The following is a 26,682-nucleotide window of genomic DNA, read 5'->3' on the forward strand; positions in this document are numbered from 1 at the left end:
AAGAGATAGAAAGAGAGAGATAGAGAGAGAGGGAGAGAGAGGGAGAGAGAAGCTGGGAGAGATATACATAGAGAGAGGGAGCGAGATACAGATAGAGATAGGAAGCGAGACAGAGATAGAAAGAGGGAGACAGATATGGAAAGAGAGAGAGAGAGAGGGAGAGAGATAGAGAGAGGCAGAGAGAGGCAGAGAGATAGAAAGAGAGAGAAATAGACAGAGAGAGGGAGCGAGATATAGATATTAGATAGAGAGAGGAAGCGAGACAGAGATAAAAAGAGGGAGAGAGATAGAGAGAATGAGAGAAAAAGAGAGACATAGAGAGAGAAACAAAGAAAGAGTGAGGGAGAGAGATATATAGTGAGAGAAAAAGAGAAATAGAGAGAGAGGGAGAGAGAAAGAAAGGGAGAGAGAGAGATTGAGAGAGAGGAAGAGAGAGAAAGAAAGAGAAATAGAGGAAAGGAGTGAGAGAGAGATAGAGAGAGAGAGACATACCGCGAGAGAGAAGAAGAGAGAGAATGCTGTTGGGAAGGGAAGACCCGGCCATGGAGAGGCCCCAGTGCGGGAGATCGGCCGCGGCGACGACGAAGAAGTCGAGCTTCTCAGTGAAGTTTCAGGACCTCTACAACTTCTCCGTGGAGGGCAGTCTCGAGGACGTCAACGTCCTCAACGAGGTTAGAGAGAGAATGAGGCGCCACGGCAGGGCGTGGAGGGCCATGGAGACCGCCAAGGGCCCCCACTGGTTCGACGGCCTCTCCCTTTCTCTCTCTATCTCTTCCTCTCTTTCTCTCTCTATCTCCTCTTCTCTTTCTCTCTCCGTCTCGCGCCGGCTCAAGCTCTCCGCCATGGCCGACGTCTTCTCTCTCCGGGCGATGATCAGAAAGGGCGTTCCGATGAGCCTACGGCCCAGGGTTTGGCTAACCGTTTCCGGCGCCGGGAAGAAGCGGTCGACTGTTCCGGAGAGTTACTACGGGGAACTGCTCCGGGCCATTGCCGGGAAGGTCACCCCCGCCACTCTGCAGATCGATCGCGTAAGTCGAGCTCTTTAATGGTGAAATCTGATGATCATGATGATAAATATGATGATGATGATGTTGGTGGTTGTGGTCATGGTGATGATATCATTCGTTGATTTAATTTTTGTAGTCAATTGTTTTGACGGCGAACATGATGGAAACGATGATGATGATGATGGTGGTAGTGGTGATGGTGATGATGCTATCATTCGTTGATTTAATCTTTGTAGTCAATTTTTTAATGGGGAACTCTTGGACCATGATGGAAACGATGATATGATGATGATGATGATGGTGATGCTATCATTCGTTGATTTAATTTTGTAGTCAATTGTTAGCGGAGAACTCGTGGAACATGATGGAAACGATGATATGATGATGATGGTGGTGGTGGTGGTAATGCTATCATTCTTTGCTTTAATTTTTGTTGTCAATTGTTTAATGGAGAACTCGTGGAACATGATGGAAACGATGATGATGATGATGATGATGATGTTAATCAGCCAGTTAATTTTTCTTGAGGAGCTCTATTTCTTGTTGAAGCTAATCCACGAAGGGCCTGCGTGCTCCAGACGTGGTATTTTGCAAGAGAAAAAAATACGGCAAAAGCGGAGCATGCTATTTTCTCGTCCATTCGCTGGTGCACGATCTGCGCGACGTGCGACCAGTTCTTTTTTCTTCTGTCTTCCTCCAAACGTGCCAAGTGCACGAAGTCAGGAACGTGGGTTCCTGACTTCTCTATTTAAGTGTCACAGAACGAAATGAAAAATGTTGTATGTTTTCCCTTCCATTGGTCTGCGACCCTCCTCAGGCGAGAGAGGAATTTGAGAAAGAAGAGAGATCCTCTGCTGAAGGCCAACATTTGGTATCAGAGCATAGGTTGCCAGTCTCAAATCCTCTCATGGTGAAGACGTCGTTGATCCCGTCGGCAAGCAGTAGCAGCAGCGGTGGCGGTGGCGGAAGCATGAGCTCGTATCAGTACCCGCAACTCTCGGCGGCGCACTACACCAGCTGGGCGATACGGGTCCAGGCGATCATGGAGGATCAGGGCGTCTGGACAGCAGTTCAACCGGCGCCCGATGCTGCCATCGACATCAAGCTGGACCGGAAGGCGAAGGCGCACCTACTCCAAGCACTTCCGGAGGACATTCTGATGCAGGTGGCACAGAAGAAGATGTCGAAGGAAATCTGGGAGGCTCTGAGCACGAGGTTCGTGGGAGCCGATCGCGTCAAGAATGCACGACTGCGAGCATTGAAGAGCGACTTCGACGCCATGCGGATGATCGATGGCGAATCTCTTGATGATTATGCAGGGAGGCTGTCGACGATGTCGGTCCGATACACCAACGTTGGAGGAACGTTGGACGACACGGCTCTGGTGAAGAAGCTCTTCGACACTGTGCCGGATCGATATCTACCTGTCATCGCCGGCATCGAGCAATTCTGCGACATCGACATGATGCTGTTCGAGGAAGCGTTGTCTCGGCTGAAGGAGTTCGATGAACGCACACGCCTACGTCAAGCCGGTGGTGGTGTTAATGTCGGTGGACAACTTCTCTTCACTCAGGCCGAGTGGGAGGCGCGACAGAAGAAAAATGGAGGTGACTCATCATCAAGCCAGAAGGGCAAAGCATCCGCAGGAGGCGGGAACCGTGGTCGAGACGGCCGTGGTCGTAGCCGGGGTCACGGCATAAGTGTCCGTGGAGAGCAGCAGAATGCTCAAGGCTCAGGTGGCCCTGGAGGTGGTGCGCGTGACAAGAGTCACATACGCTTTTTTAATTGCAGCAAAATGGGACACTACTCCACGCAGTGCAAAGCCCCCAAGAAGACAGAGGAAGTCCACCTCACGCAGACCGGCGACATCGAACCGGCACTGCTCCTCGCAGTGTCAGAGGAGGTACCTCAAGTGGTTCCCTTGCCGCATGACGAATTATCACTGCCTCGGCAGATGGAGCAGGCGGTGGTGTTGCTGAACGAGGAGAAGATGCCACCGGAGCTGCACCAGGCCGACTGCAGCAGATTACCGACGTCTAGTTGGTTCCTCGACAATGGTGCAAGCAACCACATGACGGGGGATAGGAACAAGTTCCGGGAGCTCGACGAGGCCGTCACGGGGAAGGTGAGATTTGGAGATGGCCGATCGGTGGAGATCAAGGGGAAGGGATCCATACTCTTTGCTTGAAAGAATGGAGACCAATGGCTACTTGAGGAGGTATACTACATTCCCAGCTTGTGCAGCAATATGGTCAGTCTTGGCCAACTCACCGAAGCAGGCCACAAGGTGATCATGGACGAGGATCGAATTGAAGTCTATGGGAAAAATCCGATGCGGTTGATTATGAAGGTGAGGCGCACTCCAAACCGGCTCTATAGGATCGAGCTCACCTTGGCATACCTAGTATCCTTGATGGCGAGCTTGGATGATCCGGCGTGGCTGTGGCATGCACGCCTGGGTCATGTGAATTTCCAAGCGCTGAAGATGCTTGCCGACAAGTCGATGGCGGGAGGATTGCCACCGATATCTCATCCACAGCAGCTTTGCCAAGGCTGCCTCGTGGCCAAGCAGGCGAGGCATATGTTCCCGGCAGCAGCAAATTTTCGGGCAGAGAAGCCGCTCGAGCTGATCCACGGGGATCTCTGTGGGCCAATCACGCCAGCGACAAATGGTGGTAACCAGTATTTTTTGCTTCTTGTGGATGATTTCACTTGCTGGATGTGGGTGTATGTGATTAGAACGAAGGACCATGCACTTCCGGCATTCACAAAGTTCAAGGCGCTGGTTGAGAATGCACGGGGACTCAAGATCAAGATTCTTCGTACAGATCGTGGGGGAGAATTTCTCTCGGCCGAATTCACACGGATGTGCGAAGACTCCGGCATCAATCGCCAATTCACCGCCCCGTACACACCTCAGCAGAACGGGGTGGTGGAGAGGAGGAACCGCACGGTGATGGATATGGCGAGAGCCTTGTTGAAGAGCATGTCTGTTCCAGGAAGGTTTTGGGGGGAGGCGGTGAGGCACGCCGTCTATCTCCTCAATCGACTACCGACGAAGGCCATGGGTAGCTGCACTCCATATGAAGCCTGGAACGGAAGGAAGCCATATCTTGCCCATCTCCGCGTGTTCGGGTGCAAGGCGCATGTGAAGGTGACAAGCCCACACTTGAAGAAGCTAGACGATAGAAGTCAACCGATGGTGTATCTTGGCGTCGAGGATGGGAGCAAGGCACATCGGCTATTCGATCCACATCGCAACAAGGTACATGTTAGTCGAGATGTTCACTTTGAGGAGAATGTGGAATGGAGTTGGAGTGCAGGAACATCAGCAGCCCAATCAACGGAGTTTGTTGTTGAAGAACCAACTGCTGGGGCAAGTCCGTCATCTTGGGCTGTCATATCGGCAGGAGCAAGTCTGCCATCGGCTGAGGCAGGTGCGCCAACGGCCGAGGGAGTCTCATCGGCTAGGACAGAGACACCTGATCACAACATTGAGATGTCACCTCCGGAAAGGGCCTCTCCTCTTCTACAAGGCGGGGATGAATCACCCGACGGTCCTGTCCGATACAAGCTCATCGCCGACATCATGAAGGAGACGCGTCGTATTGACCTAGACGATGCGGAAGAAGCCGATGGAGAAGCATTGTTGATGGAGATGGAGGATCCGTCATGCTATCGTGAAGCGGCTGGCCAACAAGAGTGGGAAGATGCAATGAGCAAGGAGATCGAGTCAATCGAAAGGAATGAAACGTGGTCCTTGGCAAAGCTTCCAAATGGGCATAAGGCAATCGGCCTCAAGTGGGTCTTCAAGCTCAAGAAGAACTCAGATGGGGAGGTGATCAAGCACAAGGCACGACTCGTAGCAAAGGGGTATGTGCAACGTCAGGGTTTCGACTTTGAAGAAGTGTTTGTGCCGGTCGCCCGCCTTGATACAGTACGTGTCATCCTTGCGGTTGCGGCAAACCGAGGGTGGCAGGTGCATCACTTAGACGTCAAGTCAGCTTTCCTCAACGGTGAGCTGAAGGAGGAAGTGTATGTTGCACAACCAGAAGGCTTCATGGTGAAAGGCAAGGAGCATATGGTGTATCGGCTGCACAAAGCTTTGTACGGTCTTCGACAGGCGCCACGAGCTTGGAACGCACGCCTCGACCAGAGCTTGAAGGACTTTGGTTTTACAAGGTGTGTGCAGGAGCAAGCAGTGTACACCCGAGGAGAAGACAGCACTGGTATTATCATCGGAGTATATGTTGATGATATCATTGTGACGGATCAAGATCCATGCGCCATAGCACAATTCAAGGAGCAGATGATGGCCGAATTCGAGATGAGTGATCTCGGCTTGCTGCACTACTACCTCGGCATTGAAGTGGCGCAAGGCGAAAGTGGAATCTCCATCAAGCAAGCTGCATATGCCAAGAAGATTCTGGAGCAATTTGGCATGAGTGAATGTAATTCTACCAAGTATCCCATGGAGCCAAGGATGCAACTGCATAAGGATGGTGAGGGACACCCAGTGGACGCCACAGAGTATCGCCGTATCATCGGGTGTCTCCGGTATCTTCTCCACACACGACCAGACCTGTCCTATGCAGTTGGTGTAGCAAGCAGATTTATGGAGCGGCCTACTGTCATGCATCACAAGGTAGTCAAACAGATCCTGAGATATCTGAAGGAACAATGCACTTGCCTGGTGTACAATAGAGGCGTAGAAGAAATCACTGGATTCACCGATAGTGATCTGGCCGACGACATGGATGATCGCAAAAGCACAGGAGGTATGGCGTTCTATATTAATGAAAGCCTTGTTGCTTGGAACTCCCAGAAGCAGAAGACAGTGGCGCTCTCGTCATGTGAAGCCGAGTTCATGGCTGCAACAGCGGCAGCGTGTCACGCACTGTGGCTACGAAGTTTATTGTGCGAGCTGATCGGAGGACAACCAAAGTCCGTGAAGATGTTAGTCGACAACAAATCAGCGATTGCACTGATGAAGAATCCGGTGTTCCATGGACGCAGTAAGCACATTGACACCAAGTTCCACTTCATCTGTGAGTGTGTCGAGGGTGGTCAGATTATTATTGAGTTCATTCGAACCGAGGAGCAAAGAGCTGATCCCTTGACAAAGGCATTGCCGGCGGCAAAGCTGGCGACGATGCGGCATCTACTCGGTGTCCGAAACCTTGGGCCACTCCAGGATTAGGGGGGAGAATGTTGAAGCTAATCCACGAAGGGCCTGCGTGCTCCAGACGTGGTATTTTGCAAGAGAAAAAAATACGGCAAAAGCGGAGCATGCTATTTTCTCGTCCATTCGCTGGTGCACGATCTGCGCGACGTGCGACCAGTTCTTTTTTCTTCTCTGTCTTCCTCCAAACGTGCCAAGTGCACGAAGTCAGGAACGTGGGTTCCTGACTTCTCTATTTAAGTGTCACAGAACGAAATGAAAAATGTTGTATGTTTTCCCTTCCATTGGTCTGCGACCCTCCTCAGGCGAGAGAGGAATTTGAGAAAGAAGAGAGATCCTCTGCTGAAGGCCAACATTTCTATCTCTACGAGCAAGATGATAGGAAAGATGATGATGATGATGGGGACGGACGAAAAGATGATAGGAGAGATTGGGCGAATCTCTCTTATCGGACTCTTTAATGTGGAAATCGGATAACAAGACGATGGCGAAGGAGGTGATGATGATAATACACCATCAGGAGATGGTATTTAAGTTTTGAGGTTTTTTTCTCCTATGTCGAGATCTTTAATGGTGCAACCAGATGAACAACACAATTCAGAAGAAGATACAGAATTAGTCGATTAGATTCTTCGTTAAATTTTTAATTCTACTCGACCTCATTTATTGTGGAATCTCATGAAGAAGAAGATGATGATGATGACCAAGAAGATGAAGTTCACCGTAGAGACTTTTGAAATGAGGAGTATGGTGATACTTATGTTTGTTGTTAATCGAGTTTTGATGCTGCGTTGTTGTTCTACACACTTTTTTTTCGTATTCTATAAAGTTGTATAAGAGAAAATTGTGGTATTGGCAGGACCTACCCAGGACATTTCCGGGGCATCCATGGATTAATTCAGCAGAAGGTCAAGCTTCGCTGAGACGAGTTCTCGTCGCTTATTCTTTCCGGGATTCCAATGTCGGATATTGCCAGGTAAATGCCATATCTCTATCTCTATCTCTATCTCTGTCTCTATCTCTATCTCTATCTCTATCTCTATCTCTATCTCTATCTCTATCTCTATCTCTATCTCTATCTCTATCTCTATCTCTATCTCTATCTCTATCTCTATCTCTATCTCTATCTCTATCTCTATCTCTATCTCTATCTCTATCTCTATCTCTATCTCTATCTCTATCTCTATATCTATCTCTAAATATATCTCTGTCTCTATCTCTAAATATATCTCTGTCTCTATCTCTAAATATATCTCTATCTCTATCTCTCTCTATCTCTCTCTCCGTTTTCCGCAGGATCACAACCTTTCTAAATATCTATTTCGTCGAGTTCCCGTTCTCCTTCTATCTTTCCGTCTCCAAAACCATAAATGGCTCTCTTTCCTTAGTCTCTCTCACCCATCTTTGGCTCTATTTCCTTTCTCTCTCTCTCTCTCTCTCTCTCTATATATATATATATATATATGTCTCCTTGGCCATCCACTGGACTGCAACCTTCTATATCTTTCTTTCATCGATTTCTCTCTCTCTCTCTCTCTCTCTCTCTCTCTATATATATATATATATATATATATATGTCTCCTTGGCCATCCACTGGACTGCAACCTTCTATATCTTTCTTTCATCGATTTCTCTCTCTCTCTCTCTCTCTCCTCCTCTAGTTCTTTCTCTCGTATAGTTCTAAGACTCTCTTTTCTTGGTTTGTCTTCGCTTTTCTTGGCTCCGTTGCCTTCGTTTTCTCTTCCTCTCTCTTGTCTGTCTCAGCCTTCTGGGGCTAATTTCTTCTCACTCTCTCTCTCTCTCTTACACACACACGTACACACATACACTATCTCTCTCTCTCTCTCTAACATTTACACCTCTGGGCCTTCAAAGGCTTGATTGCCTTCGTTTATCGCTCTTTCTTCTCTCAGCCTTCTTGAGCTCAATTTCCTTCTCTCTTCATCTTTCTTGGGTTCTATAAGACCTTTTCTCCACCTTCCTTCCCTCTGTATTTCTATGTCGTCGTCTTAGAAATCCACGGATAGACAAACACACGCCAACTACGAGATATATATATATATAAAAGATAGATTAAGAAATAGATAGATTTCTCCTCTATGCGGTATACCCAGCGTGCTGTGAGATAGATAAATAGATAGAGTCCGAAATAGAGATCATAAAGGAAAATAGGTTGATATGTGTATAAATATTTATAAATATATAAACATGTATTGATGGATAGGTTAAATATTCATAGGCAGATGTAGATAGATGGATTGACAGATAGAGGGGTAGCAGAGTATATTACAGAGAACGAGACGAGAGAGAGGAGAGGGGAAGTGTGTGTGAGAGAGAGAGACAAGAGAAAGAGGAGAGGGAAAATGAGAGAGAGAGATAAGAGAAAGAGGAGAGGGAAAATGAGAGAGAGAGATAAGAGAAAGAGAGATAAGAGAAAGAGGAGAGGGAAAGTGAGAGAGAGATAAGAGAGAGAGGAGGAAGTGAGAGAGAGAGATAAGAGAGAGAGGAGAGTCAAAGAGAGAGAGAGAAGGGGGAAAGTGAGAGAGAGGAGAGTCGAAGAGAGAGAGAGGAGAAGGAGAAGGAGAGGGAGAGAGGAGAGAGAGAGAAGAGAAGAGAGTGAGAGATAGAGAAGAGAAGAAAGGGATAGAGAGAGAAGAGAGGGAAAGAGAAAGAGGGGGAGAAAGGAGAGAGAGAGGACGAGAGAGAGGGAGAGAGGAAGAGAGAAACAGAGAAGAAAGGAGAGAGGAAACGAGAGAGAGGGTAAACGAGAGAGAGAGGAGAAAGAGGAAGAGAGAGACAGGGAAGAAAGGAGAGAGGGAGATGGAGAGAGGAAGAGAGAGAGAAGGGAAAAAGAAGAGAGAAGAGAGAGGAGAAAGAGGAGGAGAGAGACAGGGAAGAAAGGCGAGAGGGAGATGGAGAGAGGAAGAGAGAGGAAGAGAGACACAGGGAAGAAATGAGAGAGGGAGAGGGAGAGAGGAAGAGAGAGAGAGGGGAAAAAGGAGAGAGAGGGGGAGATAGGAAGAGAGAGACAGGGAAGAAAGAAGGGAGAGGAAGGGAAGAAAGGAGAGAGAGAAAGAGGAGGAGAGGAAGAGAGAGAGAGAAGAGAGGAAGAGAGAGAGAACGCGGAAGAGAGTAGAGAGAGAGCCATGCATGGAAAACATGCAGAATTTAATGCATTTTAGCTAATTTCTCTTCAGGGATTGAATTACGTGGCGGGCATGCTGCTCCTCGTGATGACGTCAGAAGAGGACGCCTTCTGGATGCTCGCCGTCCTCGTCGAAGACCTCTTGGTCAACGACTGCTACGCGGACAACCTCTACGGCTGCCACGTGGAGCAGCGCGTCTTCAAAGCCCTCCTCGCCAAGAAGTCTCGAAGGTTCTTTTTCTTTTCCAAAAAACTAAAAAGAAACACATTCTTTTCTATTTTCTTCCAAATTAAAACCCATTATTTCTTCCGAATAGATATACTATAAAACAGCTTTTGAAAAATTTTCTGAATTAAAAATCCTTGTTTTTTTCTCCTCAAAGTCGGCGTTTGCCAAATTCCTGATTCAAATTCAACCTCTTATTTTTTTTTAATTGAGAAACTGCAGATTTTTTATATAACTTGACAGGATATCATCTCACTTAGAAGACGGGGGATTCGATGACTCACGGGTTGCTACTGTGAAATTTTTTCAGAATAAAAAAAACCCTTTTTATCCTCAAAATTGACATTTTCCGATTTCCAGATTCAAATTCAACCTTTTAATTTTTTTTGAAAATTTAAAAACAGCAGATTTTTTATTGTTACTATTGGAGACATAAAATTACATAATTTGACAGGATAGCATCTCACTTAGAAGACATGGGATTCCATGTCTCATGGGTTGTTATTGTCTAATTTTTTCAGAATTGCAAAAAAACTTTTTTATCCTCAAAACTGGCATTTTCCGACTTGCTGATTCAGACTCAACTTCTTAATTTCTTTTCCAATTCAGAAACTGAAGATTTTTTATATTTACTTTTGAAGAAATAAATTACAAAATTTGACAGGATAGCATCTTACTAGAAACCACGGGATTCTATATCTCATGGATTGCTACTGCGTAATTTTTCAGAATAAATAAACTTTTTTATCCTCAAAATTTGCATTTTCCAATTTAAAATTTCAAAATCAACCTCTTAATTTTTTTTCAAATTTAGAAACTGCAGATTTTTTATATTTCCTATTGAAGAAATAAAATTACAAATTTGACAGGATAGCATCTCACTTAGAAACCTTGGGATTCGATGTCTCATGGGTTGCTACTGAGTGGTTCCTCTGCCTCTTCTCCAAGAGCTTGCCATCAGAGGTCTGGATAAACATTAAAATAAAAATTATTATTGTATTTATTCTTTTTTCTCTTGTGCATCAAAAATATTACTGAGCGAAATAATTATTTAAATGATGGAATTTCAAAATCATAGACGACAATGCGCGTGTGGGATGTGCTTTTTTACGAAGGGGCCAAGGTTCTTTTCCACGTGGCACTTGCCCTGATTAAGGTGCGCTAATATTTTATTATCCATAGTTTAATCTAAACATTATTATTATTCTAATCTTAATTATTTGAAATTACAGATGGAGGAGAAGAGGCTCCTGGGGGCCAATCAGATCTGTGATGTGATTGTCATCTTACAAAAGTCAACGCACCGATTGTACGACCCAGATGAGTTGATAACGGTACGCACTTAAAGCTTGAAAATACTGTTTTTTGTTCTTTTTCATAGAAAATTTCTTTTTTTGGTGTTAAATTAGTTAAATGGGCAAATGACTTGCCATCAAATTTGGAAAAAAAATTATTCTTCCATAAATTTGAAATTTATTTTCTGCTTTGTTCTTGCTTCATCTCTCTCTTCCGGTGGGTGAGAATACCCAGATCCTCTAATTGATAGGAATAAACAAAAATTTAAGCCACGTGATTTCCATTTATTAGTAGGCAAGTGGGTCGCTATCAAACTCAGAAAGCTGATCTTTTTCCATCACTGATTAAGCTGCTTCCTTCCTGGATCATCTCTTTCTCAAGATTGTTCATAATAACCAGAGCCTGGAATCCCTAACAAGAAAACAAAATTCAAACCTTTCGCGATTTTCATGAACTCGGAGGCCAGTAGATCACCATCAGGATATGCAAAAATATTTTATTTATCCGTCCTAGTTTCATCTATTTTTTCAGGTGGCTTTTGATAAGATCGGTTCCATGACAACCCATGCAATCACTAAGCAGAGGAGGAAGCAGAAGCCGGCGGTCATGGCAGAGCTCAACCAGCGGCTGAGGCGGCTCAGTTCCCTTAAGTTAGCTGACCAATAGCTTGGCGTTAAAATTCCATCCATGGCATTTTCTTGAATGTCTTCTTTGGAGATGCGGCTTCTAACTTTGATTGTTTCCCAAAGGGACAAACTAGGAAAAATCCCTTTTTCACTTCAAGTATTTTTGATATAAATAGAGCAAAATAGCTCCATACATCATGGATTGCTTTTGAGAAAATACTGCTCTTCTAAGAAAGGAAAAAAGAGGTAACACAGTTGAGTTCAATCGTGCAAAGGAAGAACATTATAATCACTCCCTGCAGTAGAGAGACAAAGAGGAGAGAGAGGAGAGAGAGAAAATAAAGAGAGGAGTGAGAAAACTCTCAAGTGAGAGATAAGAGTGAGAAGAGTGAGAAGCAAGATAACTTTGAGAAGAAAGAGAAAGAGAAGAGTGAGATAAGAGTGAGAAGAGTGAAATAAGATTGAGAAGAGTAAAATCAGAGTGAGAAGAGAGAGGTAAGAGTGAGAAGAGAGAGATAAGAGAGAGGCGACAGATAAGAGTGAGAAGAGAGAAATAAGATTGAGAAGAGTGAGATAAGAGAGAGGCGAGAGATAAGCGTGAGAAGAGAGAGGAAGAAGAGCAAGAGAAGAGTAAGAAGAGAGAGAGAAGAGTGAGAGAAGAGTGACAAGAGAGGAGAGAGCGATTATTTCTCTCTGCCGATAATTTATTTATTTTGCCCCAGAATAGAAAAAAATACAGAATAAAGCATTCTACAGAAACTACACTTCTCAACGAAAATCCTCATAAATATGGGTGATGGTTGGCGTCGAACATACCTCTACGCCGTCCCCCCAGCGGTCTGGATCCAGACCTGTGCAACGCACGCGGCGAACTGGCTTGCTCCGGCATCTCCCACATCCTTCTCTCATACATCACTCGGGCTTGGTCAACTGCCGGGTCAACCCAGTGGGTGGGCCCAAAGTTACCGGCATGATAGCCCGGCCCGGCAGGCAATCCACCATTAAACCCATAAGTAGGGGATACATAAGAAGAACCCATAATTGGCCTCTCACTAGGGCTGACCCAAGTCTGAGACTCTCTCTCTCTAGGGCTGTCCATCATGTGTCCGTCATAGATTCGCACGGTGTTCTCGTTTGGTTGATCTGGGAAGCTGGGGGAGATCCAGGGCCGTCGATCCGATGGTCCAGGATACACTGTAGGTTGATGATTTGGTAGGAGATGAGGTCCAATTTCAGAAGACCTACTGGTTTCTCTCTCGTCTTGGCCATACGGGTCGGCCCACTGGTACCTTATCCCTTTTCTTTCTCCTGGACTTGGGTCTCTGCTAATGGGTTGGGGTGCGACCGGCTGGGAACTCGGCTCGGACAGGCCAGAGCTTTTAATGGGCTCTGGATGGTCATCCAGCCCATATAAGCATGACCAGTGGTACTTCATCTGGGTTACTCCAGAGCTTTGGCTGGGCTTGGGACTACCCTCATCCCCAGCTTGATGATGATGATGATAATCAGCAGGAAGAGATGTGTCCAACGATCTTGGACTTGTTTTTGCCTTTTCGTATGTCTCTGAACTCAGGAATCTGTCCTTGGGCCTTTGTTCTCGTTGTTCTCTATCACTGCTCTCGCGGCCGTCGGTATACTCCATTGTTTTCTTGTGTTCCTCAGCTTCGGAGTATATTTCTCTCTCCTCTATATCTGTATGCCCACTCCAATCTTCATCTTCTATGTTTTGTTTGGTGGGTTCATGCGAGTTGTGGCCATGTTTCATGGCTATTTCCCTGTGCTTGGCAGTCCAATCAGGCCGGCTCCACAGGTAAAGAGAAAATGGCTTTGCTGGAGATCTTGGCGACTGAGCCTGCACAGTGTAGTTTAGGATTCAGGTTTTAGGGTTCAGGTGTAAGCCTGTATGGAGAGATCTCTCACCGGCCCGGCTGGTTTCTGCTCATCCTCCCAAATTAGATCATATGCTTCAGGCTGTGCTCCAAGCCTAATTAACAGAGAAAAATGTATAAAAGAGAGATTAAATGTCATTTTCTTGTTTTATAAAAAGAGATTAAAAAAATTCACCTTTCTATCGATTTTGGAGAATTAAGAAACAAAAGCTTCGGCTTGCAAGCTACCACCTTAGAGATCAACCTGCGGGCATGAGCTGCATTGACACCGCCTGGAAGAACGAGCCGAATCACCTGTATTGAGGAATGCTTTGTAAGATGTGTGATTATTGTCAGACGACAGGGGCAAAGTCGTCATTCTTATTTCTCTAAAGGGGTTCTGTGTAAAATTTAAACCTCCTATCTCCCACTTAAGGCAGATATAGAGTGAAGTGAATCGAGCCTTTCTAGTAGACTTATCGTGCTAATTTGTCGGCTCTAAATGGCCTGCCTCCACTTCTCTCTCTGCCAGCCTCTCGAGATGCGACAATCAAAAGCATTTTTCTAAAATATGTAGCACGCAATGATGATTTTTCATACCGCTTGAGATCGAAGCTGAAGCTCCTTAGGATGAACCGCCATCCAATCCCTCTTCTGAAAATTCGCATCGTTCTGTGAAAAAAATCTCATGACATCAAATTTGACAACTATAATTAGTGTCTTAGATTTTGCCAAGCTTCTCAGAAGACCAAGCTTACCTTTGAAGCAAAAATATCAAAACTTTTGAATGAACACTTTTTCCCGGTCAATTCCAGCTTTTTACTCATGAGATTATTAAAATTCTTTGCTCCGCAGCAAACATCAACTATCTGTTTCAAAAAAAGAATCAACAATTCCTGAAAACAAATGAATTACAAAAAGGCATATTTACTTGGACGACCAACCGACCGTATCATCATTTTCCACGTACCAATGGAGCCTCTCAACGATCTGCACCAATAAATTGCGGAAATTTTAATAAAAAACATACACATACATATAATCCAGGGGAATCTTGGTTTCATAATAATACCCCTTCCGTTTTACTCATTTCTTTTGCATCCAATCCATATGATGAACCGCGTACTCCACGGAGAAAAGGTCCAAGATAGGACCTTAATCTTTCCTGTTGATAATAGAAATTTCATTGTTAAAAGATCAGTAAATTACACTGCGATGACTGAGCGAACTGAAAACTCTACAAACAAAGATAAAACGCAACACCAATGATCAATGGCAGACAGAAAAAAATAAATTTAGAAAAAAACCTTCCAGATGATCATCTGATTAACAGTATCAGGTCCACAAACAGCTTTGATGTCGTCAATGCTGCCACCATTCTTGAATATCTGTACAGCCGCTCGAATGGCCTACAAGAAGGGGCAGATATGCGATTGAAATGCCTACAAACCTGATAACAAATGATCCAAGAAGTGAAATAATTGATAAATCCGCTATGCAGCATATTTCGGGGTATTTATATTCATATTAAACTGTTACTCTCTGATCCTGACCCTGATTGGAGAGTATTAAAATTTTTTGACTGTATTTAAAAAAAGAAAACGTTTAATTGCATGGAACAACACTTACACGAACATAACCCTCGACCTTGCCCTGGGGAATCGTACTCACTGTACTATTCATATGGTAATGATTTCCCGCAGAAAACCGCTTCTTCATCAACAAATCTTTGTCTTTAAAAGATGACAAAGGTGAATTCCTGACAAAAAATGAAATCCTGCGAGTAAAACAAACAGACGCGTTAGAATAGGAATTGATAAATATAACCTTCGGTTGAGCAAGCCAAAAAAAACAGTTGACCGAGACAACTTTGAGAACCCTAGTTTTTGGCAGATATACTAATCGACAAGTTGGGAACTGAAAACCAGAGCTGTATCACAGACTCAGAGGTCTGCCAAAAACCATAGGTTCAATAATCCTATAGCCAGGCACAACAACTTGAATATAAACCAGAATAAACCCATGAGATGCATAAATGAAACTATAGAGTCGAACCTCTTTCTAGCTTCATCATCGATCAAAGAAATTGGGGGATCAGGTTCCTTCGCAGAGAAAGCAACACTTTCCCTAGATATTTCCATCCAGTCTCCAGGGGCTGAATTCACAACATTTTCATCTTTAGAAAATAGTCTCTTCGCCAATGAGGTCGAATCCTTAAGACCTTTTGAGGGACGGGGTGATTTTATAGAGGTTGTGTCGTCGCTTGTCTCTGAATTCAATTGCGTTTTCATAAGATTTTTGGGTCTCTTCTTCGCTGTCTCAATCACAGGGATTTCAGCTTTCCGTGTGATTTCTGGTGCGGGCCTGCTGCTATCCACTTTCTGCTTCTTCCTGTTAATTATTTGTGATCAAGAAGAATGACAAACCAAATATTCAAATTTAAGTTGATCAGAGCTCATAAAAAATTGCTGTACAATTATGCATAAATTCTAAGCTTTGTGAGAAAATTCTCAGAGTCTATTAGCCGGAAACTTTTGAGAGGCAGATATCAGTGTTCGTCGCATCATCCAGGAGTTGTCATTATCATTGTCATCATCACAAGTTCATGAGACAATGATGATGGTGATTTTATTATCATCATTCCAACTGCAGACAATTGAAGAGGTGATGGCGATCTTGTTCTCATCATCATCATCATCATCTAGGCTCGGGTGAATGAACAATGTCAACAATTTATTATCATCATCTTGTCAACTTATACAAGAATGAGAAGCTCATGGTGGGGGCAGAGGAGGGAATTCATCCTTTTATTGCCATTATCATTATCCTTGACATCATCCATCGTGAAACTGACGATGGCGATTTCCTCATTTATCATCCTGGTCGCAGACACGTGATTGATGACAACTCGGTCATCACCAGCGTATTCTGGCACAGACAAGTGGCATGGACAATGATGACAATCAGCCGTCTTCTTGTAATTGTCGTTAAGGATGGCAGACACTAGTAGCCATACACATCTGTGAATTCATGAAATATTATTCACATACAGAGAAAAAAATGCATGCGCACAGACGCATGTGCATGACATCATCAAAACGGCATGTAATAACTGTACCTTTTTTCTGTATCTTCATTCATTAATGAAACTTGCCTATTGAGTTTCTTTTTCTCTTCAGAGGGCACAACATCTGATGTTTCATCCCCAAGCTTATTGGCATTAATCGTGGGTTCCAACAAATCTTCATCTTTTGCTAAATGTTTCTCAGTTGAATCTTTTATGATCTTTCGGAGTGAAGATGTTGGTTGCTGAGTCTTGGAAAGCTTGTCTCTCTCCTTAGTGGGCCAGCTTATCTTATTTGGCTTTCCTTTCTCAGCGGGAGAGACCTCTGCTTTCCTCTTCGCCTGGGCCTTCTTCTTTCTTAAGTCAGCTGACATGACTGTTTTCTCCTCCACCGTTTCTGGAAATACAATGTGATTCCTCTTTGGCGTGCCAATGTTCCTATCAATCTTATGTTTCCTGAGAAAAAAAATCAGTTATCAGTAACCAAGTCTAACAGGAACTAGTGAGAGAAAGGACCAAAAATTTACAGGCAGTAAATCAAAATTCTGTTTGGGATTAGGTCGTCCCAAGCTCTCTGTTCTCCATCCTCATCATCTGAATCCTCCAAAGCAATCTTACTGCAACCAGAAGAAAGATGAATTGAGGGATTTATGTGGTGAAGAAAAAATGACTAAGAAAAGAATACCTAGGCAGGCATTTTCTATGGTAAGTCTTTGGGCACCGCCGGCAAATAGCAAATTGTAATTCCTCCACTTTCTTGTCTTCCAATCCATTGCAAACTGTACATCTATGAACAGGACACATGAATGACCCTCCAGCAACAATCTTCTCCTCAAGCGCAGCTGCCTCAATTTCATTTTCCAGATTAAGCAACTTTGCCATACAGGAGGGATGATAGAAGTGGCCGCAGGTAGCAGACATACAACGGAAAACCTGTTCAGAGGCATTAATTGTGATTAATTATCTTTTCCGAAGATGGTAACCGGAACTTAGGTTTCTAAGGGAATTAAATAACATAGTGCATGCTAATAAACTTGATGGAAGTAGGATATTTCATGTAGTTTTCTGATACGATCCTCTACCCCCGAAGGGTATCATAGGAATTTAGCCCACTAGGGGCATTTTAGTAATTTCATGTTTAGATTGCATACTTTCCTTATAAATAGGTGTAACCCTCCATTGAGGAGGCCAGTCAAGAATGAAGGTAAGTTTGGCCTCTTGGCTCACTATCTCAATCTTCTTCGTCTCAGTCCCGTCCCCTTGACCGTCTAACGATCCCCTACCCCCGTGATCGTCTCACCAGATCTTCAGCCGGCTCCCCTCCAATCCGATCCCTACCCCTGCCGTTCGGTTCCCTTCTAGTCTTCGGCGATCCCCGTCCCCGCGATTGTCAACACTTCACAGCGTCATCAGGCGGCTCGTCCCTGGTCGATCCCTGCCCATCTGTTTGACCCTGACGAACAACATACGAGGTTCAAGAAGACTTACTTTGCTTCATTATTCTCTGTTGGAGTTCCTTGGCTTATATATATGCCAGGGGTGTACATCCACGTGGGCTAAAAATAGAAGGCCCAATACAAGAGGGTATCCAGAAAATGGAACATGAATTAAAAGGAAATGAATAAAAGAACGGACTCATATTTCGGCTGACACTCCCCCTCAAGCGGTAGGTAGATATTCTTCATTCCCAGATTGGAATAAAGCCGATGAAATAAACTGCCTGGAATGCCCTTAGTAAGCATATCTGCAACTTGCTGATTTGAGGGAATGTACTCCATAGCAATCACTTTAGAATCAATCTTCTCTCGTATGAAGTGTCGATCAATTTCAACATGTCTTGTTCTATCATGTTGAACTGGGTTATGCGCTATAACAATTGCAGATCTACTGTCATAATAGAGTATTGTAGGACAATCTTGAGTTATATGGAGATCAAGGAGAATATTTCGGATCCATATAATTTCACATATTCCCTTTGCTACGGCTCTGAATTCTGCTTCTGCACTCGACCTTGATACTACCTTTTGCTTCTTGCTGCGCCAAGTAATCAAGCTACCACCAAGGAACATACAGTATCCAGTTGTTGACCTTCGATCCAACACTGACCCACCATAGTCTGCATCAGTGTATGCTTCCAATATTAATTTTTTTCCTTTCTGAAACATTAGCCCATGTCCAGCTGTTCCTTTTAGGTAGGCAAGTACTTTAAATGCTGCCTGCAAATGTGGTTCCCACGGACTGTGCATGTACTGACTGAGAAGTCCCACTGCAAATGCAATATCTGGACGAGAATGATTAAGATATATAAGCTTACCAATCAACCTCTGATACTGTCCCCGATCAACAGGCGCTGCTTCTTCACATGGTCCAAGTTTCAAATTTGGATCCATAGGTACTAGCGATGGTTTACAGTTGCTCATACCTATCTCCTTCAATATGACCAAAATGATATCAGAAGAATAAGCCATCTCTATTCCCAGAAAATATCTCGACAATCCATAGATTTGATATAAAAAATCTGAGCAAGTTTCTGGCTTAAGATAGAAATTTTTTTATCATCATTTCCAGTAACAATAATATCATCCACGTAGACAAGTAATACAGCCACCTTCCCGTTCAAACCTGTCTTGACAAACAGAGTGTGATCTCCATTACTCGGGTGATAACCCATGTCTTTCATCGCATGAGAGAATTTCCCAAACTATGCTCTTGGAGATTGCTTCAATCCATATAAGGCCTTTCTTAATTTGCACACTTGATTCTTGCGCATGTGTGGGTAATATCCAGGAGGAATTTCCATATAAATTTCTTCATCTAGATCTCCATGTAAAAATGCATTTTTTACGCCATACTGAAATAATTTCCAATTCAGATTTGCTGCTATTGCAAGTAGAATTTGAACTGAATTCAATTTTGCCACAGGGGCAAATGTTTCCCCATAATCTATTCCGTACGACTGAGTATACATACCCCTTTGCGACCAGACGGGCTTTGTATCTTTCCAACGTACCATCAGACTTATACTTTATGGTATACACCCATCTACATCCTACTATCTTCTTACCCGAGGGTAATGCAACAATTTCCCATGTATCATTTTTGAGTAGTGCATTCATTTCGTCATCCATGGCTTGTTTCCAATTTTTATCCTTCATAGCTTCCTGCACTGTCTTGGGCAGTAGTATTGGGTTAATTTTACCAATAAGTGCTTGATATTCAGTGGAGAGATGTGAATATCCAATAAAGTTCGATATAGGGTATCTAGGAAATTGAGTGCAACTCCTTTTTCCTTTTCTTAATGCAATTGGCCAGCCTGAGTCATCTTCAGAAGATGCTTGCTGTGGTTGTACTGCAGTTATTTCTCTCGATTCCTGTTCTTCTTCTGCATCCTCACAATTATATTCAATAGATTCATCGTTTTCATTCTGCCGTACTGAATTTGGACTCCCATTTTCAAACATAGATGGTAAGTTGGTTGACGCCTCTAAATGAGTTATATCTGTATTCTCTGGTGATGATAGCATAGTAGGCAATTCAACTTCTCTTCCAATTTGAACTAGTTGTTCTGCTCTACCACATGGAGATGAGAAATATCTTTCAGATTCATTGAAGGTTACGTCTAATGACACAAACATCCTCTTGGTTGGAGGGTGATAACATTTATACCCTTTTTGAGTTGACGTATATCCAACAAATATGCATTTTAGAGCCTTTGGGCTGAGTTTGTCAGTAGGATGATGTATATGAACAAAAACTGTGCAGCCAAATAATCTGGGTTTCAGCCCAGTTTTCAATCTCACGGAAGGAAAAAATTTGATCATAAGATCGATAGGACTCTGGTATCCAAGTACTTTGGTTGGTAGACGGTTGATCAAATGAACAGCTGTCAATAATGCTTCTCCCCAAAGATACTTGGGTACTCCCTGATGAATAAGTAATACTCGGGTTGTCTCTACAACATGACCAATCTTTCTTTCAGCTACACCATTCTGTTGCGGTGTATATACACATGAGGACTCTTGAACAATACCCTACGTTTGAAAATAAGATCTCAATGTTACATTAAAGTAATCTCGAGCATTATCTGATCTAATTCTCTTGACTTGCACACCAAACTGGGTCTGTATCATGGTAATAAAATGTTCGATAATGTCTGTTATCTCTGACTTATTCTTAAGGAGATATGTCCATGTCAATCGAGTACAGTCATCAATGATTATAATAAACCATCGAGCACCACTCAACGATGATATAGAACACGGACCCCACACATTAGTATGTATAAGATCAAATGGATTGACACTTCGCTCACCCTTTCCCTTAAACGACGATCTCTTGTGTTTAGCACACTGGCATGCATCACATATAAGTTTGGAAAGATCCACATCATGAGTAAGAACAGGGAACATCCGTCCCAAGAGTTCAAACGATGGATGACCCAAACGGGAATGAAAAAGTTTAATTTGTTCAACTATTGGGAGATTATCTTCCTCTGACAGACTTCTGCCATTTGCCATCAGCACCTCAGCTGCTCCATCATGTACTGTCAGCAAGCCGTGTCTCTCCTCAATTGGTCCACTCGTTCGGCTCAGCTTCTTATCATATAAAAAACAACCAGAAGAATCCATTGTTAGCGTAAGTAACGTGTCTTTAACCAATCTCTGAGGAGAAATCAATTGTAGTTAGCGTAAGCTTAGGAACATGAAGGACATTTTTCAACAATCCCAGATCTTTTATTTTAACGGTTCCAAAGCCAGAGACAGGAAGCATTTCCCCCCCTGCAGTCTGTACTCGCCGACTGCTAGAACAGACAGAGTATTCAATAAAATTTGAACGATATGATGTCATGTGATCTGTTGCTCCAGAATCAATAATCCAGTTGGATGAACTATATGTATTATGAATGCTAGAAAAATTAAAATTTTTACCATCATGATGCTCTCCCTTGCAGACCATAGATGTGTTTACTGGATGAATCATATTCTTCAGTTTCTCTAACTCCTCCTTGATAGAGAGGAAATCACTGAGTGTAGGATGTGCTGTATCATCTTCACTTGTAGAATCTTGAATATTCACAACATTAGCATGGGCTTGTCTCGGTGGTTGACCATGTAGGTCCCAACAACTTTCTTTCCTGTGTCCCTTCCGTTTACAGTATGAGCAGACATTTGACTCTCTAGCCTGCCATGTAGATTTTCCTCTTTGATTTTTGTGATACTCACTTTGGTGAGATTTTGATTGCTTTTTTGCTACAAAACCAGTACCTGTCTCACCAGCTGGCGCATTAGATGGGTGTTGTATACAACTTTCTTCTTCGAGTACAAGTTGTATGGCTTGCTCTAGAGTGGGTGCTATCTCCCTGTTGAGAATCTGACGTCTCAATGAGTCATACTCAGGATTAAGACCCATAAGAAATTTATAAATCCGGTCTTTCATAGTATAATGTCGACAGAGGCAATCTGTCTCAGCAATCGGCCTGTAATGGCCTATCTCATCCCATAGGCTTTGAAGTTCACATATGTAAACTTGGTCTGTTTTTTCGCCTTGGTGAAGAAGTGTTGCCTTGGTAACTAACTCATAAATCTGCCAGTCATTATTTGTCTTTAAGTAGCTCTTATGAATTTTATCCCAGATCTGTTTTGCAGTATCGATCAGAAGATATTTTGGAATTAAATCTCCTCACAAGCTACTGAGCAACCAGGTTTTGACTGTAGCGTCTTCAGCCTTCCACATTGCATAACGTGGATTTGATGGCTTCATTTCTTCACTCAAGTGATGACCCAATCTTTTTCCTTCAAGAATCATCTCAACAAATTTGCTCCACTGTAATAAATTTAGCCCCGTATATTTCATGGATTCAGGAATTCCATGATGTAGAATAGAAGACAATCCTTGCTCTTGTTGAGTAATTTGAAGGTCATTGTTCCCCAGTGGAGTCGCCATGTCAGCTGATATTATAGTTTTTGCAACTTCTTGAATCCAACACTACACAGTCGTTGGATCTAATGATCTCATGGATCTGGATCAACGCCACCAGAGACAGAAAAGTAGATAAGCGTCTGGAACACGTAATGATCTTGAAAAAATAGTATGGACGGCAAGCTCAGGTCTCCTCTGCCGAGAATGATAATAGTCTTGAGAACGGCAATGAAGACAGGATCAGATCTCCTTTGCCACGAGCGACAGTAAAATTGGAATACGCAATTCGCACATCAAGCGATTGCAACCACCAATGCGGAAGAAGACAGACAATCTTGAGACGGCGAGGCTCCAATCAAGAACAGCAATAATTCGTTACTTACAAAAGAAACGACAGCCAATTTGAAGCGTAATCACCGATCCGGAAGAAGTGAACAGCCACCAACGAGAACAGCCGCCCGACGCTAATACGAGATGGAGATCCGATTGAGGATCTCAGAACTTTGGATCGGTGTACACCAGTAACCTTCCTTCACGTAGTTTGTGGATCTAGAAGAAGAGGACGACGACGATTCAAAGAAGACGACGATCTCTGCACCGCAGATAGTCTCTTCACGAACGCTCTGATACCATGACGAACAACATACGAGGTTCAAGAAGACTTACTTTGCTTCATTATTCTTTCTGTTGGAGTTCCTTGGCTTATATATATGCCAGGGGTGTACATCCACGTGGGCTAAAAATAGAAGGCCCAATACAAGAAGGTATCCAGAAAATGGAACATGAATTAAAAGGAAATGAATAAAAGAACGGACTTATATTTCGGCTGAGAATTTCCGTTTCGACTCTCCTACCCCGGGAACTTCTACCTCGCCTCATCCTCCAAGCTCCTCCCGATACGAACCTAGATCAAGGTTTGTATCATTTTCCAATACCTACATAAGGCTAGGAGACCTCTAGAGTAATTAAGTCTGTTTCTCAGAGTTGTTTAGTCCTCTCCATTTGCTTTGCTCCCAAGACGGCAGGGTTTGTATGGTATTAATCTCGTTAAAAATAGGGTCTTCCATGTAATATTCCTATCTTTAGTAAAGGCTAGGAAACTGATATGACTGATTGTAATATACTCCCCAGAGAAATTCAAGAAATGTACCAATATCACACACTACCGATCCTGTGATTCAAATATGAAAATTCCTTCACAGAATGTAAGCAGCAAATGGAAAGGAAAGACAAACGAATGGATAATACGTTTGGATTCTCCCCTTCCTCTGGTCAGCAATTTTTCTTTTTTTTGAATGAATTCCTCAGGTCAACATGATCGTCCCTGTTTCTCCAGTCCATGGTTGCTCCGGAGCCACAATTCTCGGGACTCTTGAAGAAAATAGCCAACGTCCTTCTCACTTCCACTACATCTTCTTTTACAGGTTTTTCACCATGTTCCTTGGGCGCATATCTCTGTAACTGAATCATCTTGTTTTTTTGAAAGTACAGACTCATCTTGTGTTTTTGCCTTCTTTCATAGTGCCTTGTGTGGAATGTATCAGAAACTTTAAGCATGATTGAATCTGTTTCACACAGTTGTATAATTCTCTCCCGCCGGCCAGCTCTTTCACCTACTCTCCTTCCCTCTTTCTCTTTCTCGATAAAACATGTAAGAAAAAATCTAGGCAGGAGACATAAATCTTAGCAACAGTCTCAAGGAAAAGAAAAAAAAAAGAATAGTAAGAGAAAAAGGTAATCATTTGATGAACAAACCTCAGGTCCAGATTCTTTATCAGAATTTCCTAATTGGCCGCAGGCAAAACACTGGTGCTTCTTGAGCAAACAATTAGGACAAAAGAAATTCTTGATGGCCTGCAAGATCCGAAGGCAAGTGAGATGAAGAAACGAGAGTTATAATTAATGTGAGAAATTCCTAGAGAGAAAAAAAATATGAGTCCTCACTTTAACTTGAGCTCTGGTGTAACCCAGAGTTTTGCACTGGGAATCAGCACCCGAGCCCTTTGTGGCATGGAAGGATCTTAGACATTCCCCTTCACAACTGGACGAGAAGATGGAAATAATATAAACTAAAGCAGCATAAACAGACAAATATCGCTTTCGTTAAAATCAAAAACCATATATCAGCAAGATATAATACAGTATTCGCACTTAAGGGAACAAGTGTCAGAGGAAAGAAAGGGCACAAACCAAAGAAGATCACCACCATTGTCACATATGACACAAACGTGATCATAACCATCATCATGGTCAAGCTCAGACTCATCATCATCATCACCATCATCATCATCGCCATCATCATCATCATCTGCATCATTCATGACAACCCCATTTCCCTTTTGAGTGTTCTTTTCGTCTTGTTTTTCATCCGTAGAAGAATCTTCAGCTGCATTCTGGTAGGAGATAAAAAAATTAAAAAATTCCGCTCTCCTGAAAATACCCGATCAAACGCAGAGAATTACAAACCATTAGTGAAGAGTTCCTCTTAAATGCTCTCCCTCCAAGCTTTGGAAACACCTAAAAATATATACCCAAACAAAGATTATAGCTACCAAAATTTTTAATAAAAACGCCGATTCAATGTCCAGCTCGGACGCACCTCTGCCTTTGAAAGCGCTTCATCCCTCTTAACAATACACTGAATAAAAGGTTGGTGAAACATGAAATCATCTTTGCGAGGACTCACCTCAAAGTGACTGAAAAACACGCACAATAATCACATAACATCACAGTGGAGGAATCGAATTTCAGAAATTCCTAAGCAAATTCAAAACCCACCTGAACTTTCTCCTTAAATGATCCCAAAGGCGACTCTCCTTAGACGATGGATTCATCTTCAAGTAAGATAAACACTCCAAACTAACGAATATCCTTCTAAAACTCTCTTGATATGCAATCCGGGGTTTAAAAATCTTGAACCAATTTCCATCTTTCGAAAGAACCCACAAATCTACATCCCCACCGACAAATTCCACTTTCCAAGCGATCACACGCTTGTAGATCTTCTGCAGGCCATCATCAAACTCGCCATGAAGGAACACCTCTTCAACAGATTCATCAACGATTTCATCCTCGTCGCTCCATTTCAGAGGCAGACTGGAGAAGCAAACTGGGTCGTCGTTCTCATCTACAAAGCGGTATTCAGAGATCGCTTCAGGCACTGGTGAAACTCCGTCATCGCCGTCCTCGTACGTCATCCTGGGTCTCGATAAACGCAATTCCTGAGAAGAATGAGGGAAAACGATCAAGTATTGCTAATGGGTAGCCTGAAAAAGAGCTGAAACAATCAAAGAATTCACCTTCGCGCGAAACCCTAGAATGCATCACTATTCAAGAACCATTGATGCGACCCTCGTGTCATTATCCGTTTCTGGGATGACCCATCGATCAATCTATACTGTTGGTTGAATCTGCCCCCTTCAGAATCGCCCGCGAAGATCGTATTTCCTTCGTAAACAATCAGAAGAAGCGCCTCATGTCATGCGTTCATAGTTTATTACAGAAAATCCCAAGTTTTAAGATGACTTTAGATTGCATGTTATTAGCAAAAAAAGTATTTTCTTGAACAAATGAGAGAAAATTTTCAGAAAATGGGTTCTTTATAATAGGATAATGGGGATCATAAGAATATATTTGATGTAAAGTAAGTTACTACTGGTTTCATGTAAAGTAAGGTTAGTAGATTCTTATAGGATATTGTAAGATAGGCAATCCCAATTCTCAAGTTTTGCACCATGAGCAACCAGATGACTTTAATAGTGCATGTCATATAGCTCATTTGCAGAAATGTGTATACTTGAACCAATGAGAGGTTCCTTATTGCAGTTAAGCTGGTCAAGGACTGAATACACTCCGATGCTTCGCCCCTCATAACTACTTAACCACTTTCTTTTGGAAGGATGGCTATTCAGTAGAAATGGTGGTGTAGCGTGGCTGTATTCTTTCGACTTAAATGTTTCGACAGAAGTGGATCAGAGGTAGGTCCACTTTCATCGGCCAAGACAAATGGCCTAAGGAGTTAAAACTTTGCATTACCTGAACTGAACTTATCAGCACATCTTTTGGCTAGTTGATAACCAAAACTGTGCCGTCGTTCCTACCGAACAGTGATTGTCACTGATGAAGAACGATGGACAAAGAAAGGGAAGCAAATAATATAGGTGGCTTCGATCATGTTCTTGCAGAACCTGCTACGAGTCAAATAATTTATAGAATCTCCATGGTCAAATAGAAATCGAGGCGCGACTTCGGGTGAAGGGATAGGAAGACATGACTTTAGATGCTATGTTAGGAGCGTTTACGAGCATGAGCAAAAGTTCTTGAAGAACGTTCTTCAAGAGGCTTGTTGG

The 26,682-nt window shown here is 43.1% G+C and overlaps 3 protein-coding genes across 4 annotated transcripts; 2 read left to right on the plus strand and 1 right to left on the minus strand.

Annotated features, from left to right (window-relative positions):
• Positions 1-351: 351 nt before the first annotated feature.
• LOC144709612 (uncharacterized) lies at positions 352-11,531 on the plus strand. The gene is made up of 7 exons (XM_078583186.1): positions 352-1,028; positions 7,049-7,165; positions 9,387-9,565; positions 10,430-10,523; positions 10,639-10,716; positions 10,793-10,894; positions 11,388-11,531. The coding sequence occupies exons 1-7, from the start codon at positions 516-518 to the stop codon at positions 11,520-11,522; spliced, it is 1,218 nt and encodes a 405-aa protein (XP_078439312.1). The 5' UTR covers positions 352-515; the 3' UTR covers positions 11,523-11,531.
• LOC144709528 (uncharacterized) lies at positions 1,915-3,195 on the plus strand. Its single transcript, XM_078583106.1, has one exon. The coding sequence runs from the start codon at positions 1,915-1,917 to the stop codon at positions 3,193-3,195; it is 1,281 nt and encodes a 426-aa protein (XP_078439232.1).
• Positions 11,532-12,144: 613 nt separating the features above from the next.
• Positions 12,145-25,819, minus strand: LOC144709214 (protein ENHANCED DOWNY MILDEW 2-like). Of its 2 annotated transcripts, XM_078582672.1 has the most exons (21): positions 25,633-25,819; positions 25,112-25,554; positions 24,933-25,029; positions 24,800-24,850; positions 24,524-24,726; positions 24,278-24,374; positions 24,089-24,187; positions 17,100-17,347; positions 16,942-17,031; positions 16,469-16,870; positions 15,572-15,741; positions 15,406-15,505; positions 14,980-15,127; positions 14,658-14,759; positions 14,423-14,515; positions 14,299-14,340; positions 14,109-14,219; positions 13,951-14,022; positions 13,547-13,665; positions 13,403-13,466; positions 12,145-13,334 (listed from the first exon to the last, which is right to left on the minus strand). In XM_078582672.1, exons 2-21 carry the CDS (start codon positions 25,528-25,530, stop codon positions 12,264-12,266), a joined length of 3,798 nt encoding a protein of 1,265 aa, XP_078438798.1. In that variant the 5' UTR covers positions 25,531-25,554; positions 25,633-25,819; the 3' UTR covers positions 12,145-12,263. The 2 variants fall into 2 exon arrangements, with proteins under 2 accessions (XP_078438798.1, XP_078438797.1); XM_078582671.1 differs by having other exon boundaries at positions 15,406-15,741.
• Between the last annotated feature and the right edge of the window lie 863 nt (positions 25,820-26,682).

Source organism: Wolffia australiana, chromosome 11, assembly GCF_029677425.1.
Source record: "Wolffia australiana isolate 7733 chromosome 11, ASM2967742v1".
Taxonomy (NCBI): Eukaryota; Viridiplantae; Streptophyta; class Magnoliopsida; order Alismatales; family Araceae; genus Wolffia; species Wolffia australiana.

What these genes read in the sequence shown, in the direction of transcription:
- LOC144709528 (XM_078583106.1), top strand. Translation starts at nt 1,915, where the DNA reads ATGGTGAAGACGTCGTTGATCCCGTCGGCAAGCAGTAGCAGCAGCGGT.
- LOC144709214 (XM_078582671.1), bottom strand. Translation starts at nt 25,530, where the DNA reads ATGACGTACGAGGACGGCGATGACGGAGTTTCACCAGTGCCTGAAGCG. An exon ending in GATGATGAAGCTAGAAAGAG is followed by an intron (nt 15,128 to 15,405) that starts GTTCGACTCTAT and finishes TTTTACTCGCAG; the next exon opens with GATTTCATTTTTTGTCAGGA. An exon ending in TTCAGCTTCGATCTCAAGCG is followed by an intron (nt 13,666 to 13,950) that starts GTATGAAAAATC and finishes TCCTCAATACAG; the next exon opens with GTGATTCGGCTCGTTCTTCC.
- LOC144709612 (XM_078583186.1), top strand. Translation starts at nt 516, where the DNA reads ATGCTGTTGGGAAGGGAAGACCCGGCCATGGAGAGGCCCCAGTGCGGG. An exon ending in CCACTCTGCAGATCGATCGC is followed by an intron (nt 1,029 to 7,048) that starts GTAAGTCGAGCT and finishes TGGTATTGGCAG; the next exon opens with GACCTACCCAGGACATTTCC. An exon ending in CTCGCCAAGAAGTCTCGAAG is followed by an intron (nt 9,566 to 10,429) that starts GTTCTTTTTCTT and finishes CAAATTTGACAG; the next exon opens with GATAGCATCTCACTTAGAAA.